At 44.5% G+C, this 9521-nt stretch overlaps 1 protein-coding gene across 1 annotated transcript; it reads left to right on the top strand.

Annotated features, from left to right (window-relative positions):
- Positions 1 to 5703: 5703 nt before the first annotated feature.
- On the top strand, positions 5704 to 9418 carry LOC123098311 (protein tesmin/TSO1-like CXC 2). Its single transcript, XM_044520274.1, has 6 exons — positions 5704 to 5977; positions 6754 to 6911; positions 6988 to 7252; positions 7362 to 7428; positions 8475 to 8679; positions 9051 to 9418. Exons 2-6 carry the CDS (start codon positions 6862 to 6864, stop codon positions 9250 to 9252), a joined length of 789 nt encoding a protein of 262 aa, XP_044376209.1. The 5' UTR covers positions 5704 to 5977; positions 6754 to 6861; the 3' UTR covers positions 9253 to 9418.
- Positions 9419 to 9521: the final 103 nt, after the last annotated feature.

Raw genomic sequence — 9521 nt, 5'->3', positions numbered from 1 at the left:
TCGCAGGTGTTCTCCGACCAGTTCATCATGAACCACCGAATGACGCACGCGAGCAACATTTGGCATTGAGAGCCTCGCTGGTTTGACGCTTGCACACAAGCGACGGATCAAAGGAGCCTGCGAACTATGTAACTGAATGTTGTTTCTTTCCGCCAATCATCTATTCTCAATTTCCTCAAATCATCTTCTGATAAATGATCCTCTGATATTGATATCAAAGAGAAACATGTTTTACAGTCTTTTAGATTTCGGTCATCAGAGGGAATTTGGATTCTTTTTCTGTCACCACACAAAGAATTGTATGTCAGTGCCAATTGAAAAGGTGAAGGAGAATTGAGTTTTGTTTTATCTGTACTGCATTATCTGTCTACGGGGGGCAATCATGGAGAAGCAAAGTTTAACTGAGATTTCAAAATTTTGTGGCCTTGGTAAAAAAAAGGTGCTTCTACTTCTTGAAACTCCGGACTGCTCATGTACTATTTCACATTGCCATCTTTGTTACTCATTGCTTACTTGACAGATATACAAAAGATGGAAAGCGAACACTGCCCATCACATATTAATAATGTCATCTCCAGAGTAAAGTCATGCAAACTTTCTGGACTGTTGTGCTAATCAAACCTTATTTGATGAATTTCGTAGGAAGTATTCAGTTATGGATCCATTCTATGGGTGGAATTATAGACTCCTTGTGTGTGTGTATGTTTATTCTTGCTTGAATCTGGTGCTGAAGGTGTGAACAGGTGAGTCCTGCTTGCAAGTTTGTCTAAAGAATGGTGGTCTTTGATGTATTAGCCCTTCCATGTTAGCTTGTTTCCTTTTCTTTTTTTTGGGGGTTTACACGGGTATGTCCATGTTTGCCTCAAGGGCTGAGTGACTGAGTTTCGTGAGCATGTGCACACGGGTGTAGAAGGTCTTAGCTTTCAGATAAACACTAATTGCTATCTTCACATGGTGAAAATGTGCAGGAAGACGATCCCGTTGGAGGAGATCCTGACCATCATTGAAAGATTAGCTTGTTTGTTTCTACAAAAGTTGGGTAAAGCAACTACCAAACTATGAATGGAATAAGTCTAAAAAGAAAGCTATTCCAATACAGGATGAGAAGAGCCTCAAGTTCGTTGGCGACCATGTTCGTTAATATTTTTGTTAGAATCCTTCATTCTAAGCTTGCATTATAATAAAATTTGGCACAAAGATATGATTTCAATCATGTGTCTGTTGTAGCCAAGGCCATACATCCCCTCCTACCCTGAGTAAATTTGAAGCTCCATATTTTAATTTTGAACCCTAAAATGTTGTACTCACTTGGCAATCCCAGATCTGTTCTGGACTCTTGGTATTCAATCTAAATTATAACCAGGCATGACACTCAATATTGTAGCAATGAACATCAGGGTGTGTACTAAGTTCCAACTAAGAAAGTTCAGTTTGGCTATTTCCTTTTTTACACAGACCAGACTAAGTAGCTGCAAAAGTGTTCTATCCTTTTGAGTTTTTGTGTAAGAGAAGGTACCATCAAGCATCAACTATCTCGCATAATATGAAATGGATAGCTTCAAACATGCAGGTATCTCATGAGCTTGAGTTATATTACTAAAGCGTGGATCTGTATGTATAAGTTTAAAAATGTCCTATAGTCAAAAATTTGTATCATTTTTGAAGTGTTGCTTTGTTGTCTTTACCTAATGATAACCCATTAGCAAATAAAAGTAAATAATCTGTTCCTTATTTTAGCACCTCCTTCATTATGTTGTTGTTAATAGTAGCATTTTTTTGTCCAGATTTTGATTACATTATGAGTCTGCATACCTTGTTTCTAATTATTTAAGTTCAACATGTCCCTTCAAACGCCATGAATCAAGTTTGTTCGCTAATAAGCCACGGCGAATGCGTCGGGTGCCTGTGTGTGCGCGCGCCGGGTGCGGTCCGGACCGTGGCGTGCATGTGTGTGTAGTGTTTGGGTCCGCGTGTGTATGTGCGTGCGACACACCATAGTAGGAGTAGGCCGTTGGCGAACCAGTCAGGGCGAGCGTGGAGATCGCCGTGGGCCGATCGGGCACCCGGCTATGTAGGAGGCGTGGGGTTAGTGCCCAGAGCTGGCCCAGGGTATAAAGCCCGCGTGGGTACGTTGCAATGGGCGGGGGTGTAGAGTTTGTGCTCTGGAAAAGTCATTTGTTGCGGCAGGCGTTAGTGCATCGGAAAACCTCACTGTGTCCACAGTGCTCTCTCCTCCTTCTTTCTTCTTCCGTTTGTGGCGAGAGAGAGAGAGACCGCGGCGAACTAGGGCAAGGGCTCGGCACTAACCAAGTCTGTGGTACGGTAGCATGATGCGTCCACTCCCAACATGAGATCAAATTCTTTTAGTTTCAGGTAGGAAACTATCATTGTTATTATTTTATTCTCTGGATGTTGCACAAATGCTTGAACAATTTCAGCCACTTGTAGATTTCAGTGTAGTGGTTGTAAAAGTGTTGATGGAAATGGCTTATTGAGTTGCCAATTTTGAATTGCAGGGGTTGGTGAAGCACAAACAAGCGACAAAGGGCTTGGAGTAGACACCCAGCTCCATGGTTCCATTATGCAAGATGTGGCTTGGATTGCCGTGCTGCTGAAAACAACCAACGGTGGCTCCGCTTGGTTTTGAAATTGGGAGGGTTTAATTTAAGATTTTATATTTTCCCCTGTTTTTGTATGGACAATGTGTGTGCCGTCCATAAAATGTTTAGTTATGTTTGGCAGATGAGTACAAACTCTTTTTCACTCCACGTTTACCATGAAGAATGAAACACACATCAGTTGGCTCACTTCAGTTCCTGTGCTAAGTGATAATCCATGCAGTCTCTTATTCTGAATGTTATACACTTTTGTTCTAGGGTCATACTGACTCGCATTTAAATGTCGGACCATGTCAAATGATGCCAGTGTGAAGCGGAGGTTACTTCTATTTTCTTGTGTCACATGTGAAGCTTATGCAAGGACATACCGTTTTAGGTAGCATGGACATAACATTTTAGGTACTTTGTATCAGAATGCAAGGGCTCTACTTTATCAATATGTGGATTGGAACAAACAATTTCAAGTGTCCAAAGTTTAAACCCAAATTAGACGTGCATTGCACGTGCACGCTTACTAGTACTGTATTAAACACGAAGGAGCGAGAGCGACGCGTACATCCTAAGCCCTAAGAAAAGAAGTGCTACAATCATGGCCTGGGGGAAGCATGTTGCATGATGAAACGCCACGTGCCAAAGAACGCTCCTTAAATTGCCACGACGGTACCTAACTCGTCCGCCAGAGAACACTCCTTAAATTTCCAGTGACAAGGCGAAGCTTGATGCAGACGGAATGCCTCCATGGTTTTCGGGAATAAAGAAGAATAACGTGCGCTGGTGCCCAATCTAGCCTGAAAATGGGAGCTTTAAGGATGCTCAATATGATGAAAATGTTCTCTAAAAAAATATATGATGAAAATGTCAGCTTGAACTTTGATGATGAAAAAAAGGCTTGAGAAAAACAAAAATGGGATGCTTGCAATACCATTGCCGCAACGGGGTTGGGATCGAAGACAAATAGAGAAATTTTGATCCGATCCCCAAGCACAAGACCCACATACGCGCATAGAGCTATATTTTGCGCGATTTTGTGCAAAGAACAAATGCGCTCTTCATAGTGCTTGGTTGTTTTTTTGTGTTTGCTAATTGCAATGCAACCGCAAATCATAAGTGTCACATATCATGGAACACCACAAATTTGCATGGTCCAACTTAACTTGCCTTGCTCTAGAACCTCATTATATTTTCAAAATAAATAAATATCAATGTTCTGTCAAATTGATGATGCTCTAGAAATTAAACACAGTTGGAAACCTCGGAAATATTGCTGAAAAGAGTGTTTCACTTCGTTTCTATAACACCTTGATTACATCCAAAATGCTCGCACATTACAATGTTCACGTTCATAAAAACTAGAGAAGAGGTAGGACCGCTTGGGTCGGCGCGATGTGATTGTGAGCTCGCCGTTTTTGCCGTACTTGAGGCGGAACGTCCTCACAAGGATCTCACGCTTGTTGCTGATGTCCATGGAGCGCCACCCCTTGGCACGCTGGAACTCGACGAGGCAATAGTTGCTATCACCCATATACACAAGTCTAACACTCGTGCGAGGGTCGAACAACTTCTCCGCGCAGAGTTTCGAGGTCGGTTGAACGAAGGTCCCGTCAGGAGACACGACGTCGCAACAGCAGAGGTAGCCATCGGTCATGCAGCCACCATAGGGCCCAATTGTTTCGTGGAGCCCGACCCACACATCTAGCCCGATGTCATAGTGGGCTCGACCCGAAAACGGCATATCCCACTCGCCGTGGCGCATCCACTCACGGGTCCCCCTATCATAGGAGAAGATATGGGATGCACCAATGGAGTCGTCGTTCATGTCTATGTATGGGATATATATGGTTCTTGCCCATGCACACGAACAAGGTGCGTCCTCCGCCACCTGGGTGCACCGCACTTGACTGCATACGAGTGACACGGAAAGGGGGTGGTTTCATAACGCTGCTCAAAGACCAGTGTTGTCTGGTTTCCCACCAGCTCGTTAATGGCTTGTAGGCGCTCGCGCGTCTTCCAGTAGATGCATCATGCATGCTTGCATTCAGCGGCCGCTGGGAGGCACAAAGTTAGTGCAATGCCGAAGTATTGGTTGTAGGATAAAATGCTTCTATTGACCATTGCTTGGGAGAGACTAGTGTACAAAAAGCACTTGGTGTGCAAAAATAAAAAAATCATCAACATCCATCGGATTCTGAATGGATGTCTGAGATCAAGCTTGAGGAACATGGTGGAGGGATCTTTTTGTGCATAACTGTTAGTCAAGGGGTTTTTCATAAAATGCACAGAAGCTCCACCGACTCACATGCATTGAATCTGAGACATCCATTTAGTATCCGACGGATGTCACTGCTTTTTTCTGTTTTTGCACACTAGGTGCTGCTTTTACACTAGTCTCTCCCCCATTGCTTTCATGCTTTTTAGAGTGCCTTTCGTTACCACATACTCCCTCTGTCCCTAAATTCTTGTCTTAGATTCGTCTAGATACGGATGTATCTAATACTAAAACGTGACTTGATACATCCGTATGTAGACAAATCTAAGAGAAGAATTTTGGGACGCAGGGAGTATAATTTTACAATTTTGTCTGGTTTCCCACCAGCTCGCATCGTGGCTTGTAGGCGGTGACGCGTCTTCCAGTAGACGCATGCTTGCATTCAGCGGCCCGTCCATCTTTGATTTGATCTCCATTGTGTAGAGGGAGAGAGATCCCATTCTCGGTGGGCGTGGTGAGTCACCAGATACCACATGGCGCCGCTGGGAGGCGAGGGACGATGGACAGCCCCGCCGTCTCGGTGTCGTACACGAGCGTGGCAACATCGTCTTCTGAGTTTACCTTTCCGGCTAGCAGAAGCAGGTGCCAGGGTCTTGGCCTCCGGCCGATCGACGTCCTTGTCCGTCTCGTCCTCATCCGACGTGTAGCTCCGTGAGATGATCTGATCAGGGCCGGCCCTAAGGGGGGGCGACCGCCCCGGGCCCCCAAGGTCCAGGGGGCCCCGTCAGGTCGCACTTAGCCTATGGGCCTGGTAAGCATTGACGCTAATTCGTATTGGACCTGATCTTGTATCAGCCGCAAGGGCCTAGCGGACACGCTTAGATGCAGCGAGTCCACGAGGATCACGAGAAAATTCCGCAGTCGTGAGTTTCCTTCCGAGGGCGAGTCGTCACGATCCCTGTCCCAGGCCCCCGATCACGAGGCGAGGTGCTGCTGCCTGACGAACCGCCGCCGGGTGCAGTACGCCGACCAACTCCACTCAGCTCTCTGGTCTTCAAGCGCTGGACACACACGCACGTCGCCGAGCTCCTCCTGCCGGAGCCAGACAAAAATCCATATCGCGTTATCGTTGCCGAGATCTGACCGATCCAAGGTTTGTGATATCTACAGTTTATCATTCTCCTTGTACTATCTAGATTTATAATGAGTTCACGGTCGCTGGTCTGTTGTATTGCGTGACGCGACTTGCTCCGCCACCTGATCGTGATACATACATCTCGTAAGATTCACAAACATAGGTCTAGAAGAACCCCATAATTCTTGCACTGGCGTTTGCCCCCGATTCATGCATGTAGCGCCGGCAATTGTCCTATATTAGCATTCTAAGTGTACTGCGAGGATTTTAGAAACCTGAATTTACCATAGTTAAGTAATTTATCTTCATATAGCTTGCATTGTTCAAGCTTTAATATGAAAAGTACTCCTATATGTGTCTGGTAGTGAAAAAATAATAAAAGAAATATTTGACATAAAAATGATTATTAGATGCATGTATAGGTTTATTGGTAAAATTTCACGCGTATATCAATTATTATTGTTATACTATTTTATATGAAAGGCCCCGAGTTTTATGTTCGCCCCTGGATCTGATCCACGCGGACGGACGGCGTGCATCTACGGTTGACGTAGAGAGGTACAGTGGACTCTCGCTCGTTCTCTCGGTCCTGACCGGCCAAAACGCGCGACTGTTTTTTTTAGGGAAAAAACACGCGACTTTATTAGTTATTTATAAGCACGACTACATGCACGCACGTACGCACGATCTCAGCATGTTTTTTTTCTCCGCGGCGGCTGCGAGGATCTTTCTTTCTCTCGGCGGGATCGTTACACATCAACTTGACTAGAATTGCATGGACTCTGTGTTTGCAGTTGTATTGTATAGGACATCTTTGTTCCTCGAAGACTCCGTAAATCAGACTCGAACAGATCTGCCTCCTATCCCGTCTTCTCCCATCTGACCCTTCTTCCTTGGCCGCCATGGACGATTTGCCGCACTGCACCTGCGAGAAGACCCAGTGCCTCCAGCGGTAAGTAAGCCACTGGCGCCGCCGCCGCCGTGCTCTTACGGTCCCCCTCACCGAAACCGCATTCACATGCATGCAGCTACTGCCATTGCTTCGAGGCCTCGGTGTTCTGCGACGAGGGGTGCTCCTGCCAGGGTTGCCGCAACACAGAGGACAACTCCGATGAGGTGGATGAGCGCGCAGAGTGCATCATGAAGAAGAAACCCGACGCCTTCAAGCCCAAGATCATCGCCGGCGATGGGCCTGGGCTGCAACAGCAGCAGCAGCAAGCAGCAGGGGTGCACGTCAAGGGGTGCAACTGCCGCAATTCTGAATGCAAGAAGCTCTACTGTGAGTGCTTCAAGGTACCTACATACTCACATCTCCTCTGCTTTTATTTGTTTTGCGTTGCATGACTTCATGTGCTGCCGGTGCTCGATCTCATGCTCGATTTGCGGCTGTCTCGAATCAAAGCACGGCGTCGGGTGCAGCGACAAGTGCCAGTGCACAGGGTGCGGCAACACCTTCGGAGTGAAAGGCGGTGAGTGCATCGATCGCCACACATCTATTCTTTCTACTTTCATTTATTTTATTTATGGGAGAAGTATATTTTCCGTCCTCAAACTCTTCTCAGAGTTTAGAAATCGTCCCTCAACTCAAAACCGGAGAATTTTCGTCCCTCAGCTATCAAAACCAGATAGTTTTCATCCCTCGTGCCGCTTCGGGCGGTTTTAGTCCGGGGAGAACAGTAAAATCAAAAAAAATAGCAATAAAAATAAAAAAATCTGAAATTTTAGAGCATCGAAGATACTTTGGTGCGCAAGACACTTGCAAAAGTTTGTGGTGTTTTGATATACGAGCAGCTCGTGGCAAACAAAAAACTATAAATTTGTACGTCAGTGAACAGTAAATTCAAAATAAATAGCAAAAAAATTTCAAAGCGGTATGAATTATTTTGGCATAAAAGAGGCTTCGGTGCCCAACGTGCGTGCAAATTTTTGTGATGTTTGGGTATTGTACGAACTCGTGACAAAAAGAAACAAAATTTGGCTCAGATTTATTTTTTAAAAAGTGCGCTATTTTTTTTTTTGGCTAGAGCTCCTCGTATGTCATTCGATCACAAAATTTTGCATGCATCTTGCGTACCTGAGCATCTTTGATGCCAAAATGTTTCATGTTTTTTTGAATTTTTTTAAATTTACTGTTCAGCGACGTACATATTTACAGTTTTTTGTTTTCCACGAGCTGCTTGAATGTCGAAACACCCCGAAATTTTGCACGGGTCTTGCGCACCAAATTATCTTCGATGCTGTAAAATTTCAGATTTTTTAAATATATTTTTTGCTATTTTTTCGATTTTATCGTTCACTGATTTACTATTCATCCCGGACTAAAACCGCCCGAAGCGGCATGAGGGACGAAAACTATCCGGTTTTGATAACTGAGGGACGAAAACTCTCCGGTTTAGAGTTGATGGGCGATTTCTAAACTCTCAGTACAGTTCGAGGACGAAAAATATAATTATCCCTTTATTTATAGCATTTATATATTTATGCTCAGTCGTGTTCTTGCATGATCAATTGCCAGCGGCTCAACAAGCACATAGTGACAGTCCTGAAGGAACATCTGGCGGCTCCGGTGAAACACTTGCCCGTTCGAATGGATCGTCCGCAATCATCAACGACTACATGGCTTCTCAGTTGACAGAAATAAGAATCATGGATGATATCCACATCCCCGGCAAATTGAGTCACATGGATGTTGATCTTGGTCCACCAACTCAAGACCTGGGGTGAGTTCTATTTTCAACATCCTTGTCAAATGCCATCTACTCATGCGCTACTGCTATGCCGAGTGGAGTGAAATTTCAAAAGAAAAAAATCGAATTGGTAAGTTATGGCAATAATATGAAGAGGAGCAATCAAGATGGGCTATTGTTACCAACAAAAATCCCAATTGATGCCAAATTATGATCCAGTTTACCAGACTTTGCTGCGACAAACTTTTATGAACGTCCCCTTTCTTAAAAGAACAGTTTGTCGTGATAGTCTTCTTTGTGATGTCTTTACACCTGCTCCACGGTCTTCATTGGAACAACATGCAAGTGACAGTTTACGGTAAATATGATGTGTTAGTATTCTAATCATGTGTTCCTTTGTGTAGTGACGGCGGCCTCGAGGACATCATCTTCTATTCAGACTTTCAGCAGATTATTGATCCCCAAGCACATCAGGGGTTGGCGCAGCAGGCTGATGCATCGCTGAGCAATGACACAAACTCCCTACTAGAGCAGGGCCCTTCAAAAACTGACACTTGTGATCTTCTCCACCATGGTAGCCAGATCAACAAACTCGGTGGAATTTGATCTTGATGAAGCTGATGATCAACTTAAAACCATACTCCACTTGAGTATTGTGATGCTGATACATACATCTCGCCTAGTTTGAGATTTGCTCAGTGTAGTTTATTATCTTCCAAATAGCCGCAAATAATTTCCCTGAGAATTTTATGAATCCGTAATTAGTACATATATGGTTATTATCTTCCAAATCTTTTCCCTGAGAATTTTATGAATCTCTCTGGTGTGTTTGATGATGGTATGACGTGACGTGAAAAGTCGACACTGGACTGATA

This window comes from Triticum aestivum, chromosome 1B, assembly GCF_018294505.1.
Source record: "Triticum aestivum cultivar Chinese Spring chromosome 1B, IWGSC CS RefSeq v2.1, whole genome shotgun sequence".
Classification (NCBI taxonomy): Eukaryota; Viridiplantae; Streptophyta; class Magnoliopsida; order Poales; family Poaceae; genus Triticum; species Triticum aestivum.
The sequence above is the reverse complement of the archived record's forward strand: the minus strand, read 5'-3'. Positions and strand labels throughout refer to the sequence as shown.

Excerpts from the sequence above, each read along its gene's own strand:
- LOC123098311 (XM_044520274.1), top strand. The coding sequence starts at position 6,862 with ATGGACGATTTGCCGCACTGCACCTGCGAGAAGACCCAGTGCCTCCAG. Across the intron at positions 6,912-6,987 it reads AAGACCCAGTGCCTCCAGCG|CTACTGCCATTGCTTCGAGG; the intron begins GTAAGTAAGCCA and ends ACATGCATGCAG. Across the intron at positions 7,429-8,474 it reads CACCTTCGGAGTGAAAGGCG|CGGCTCAACAAGCACATAGT; the intron begins GTGAGTGCATCG and ends ATCAATTGCCAG.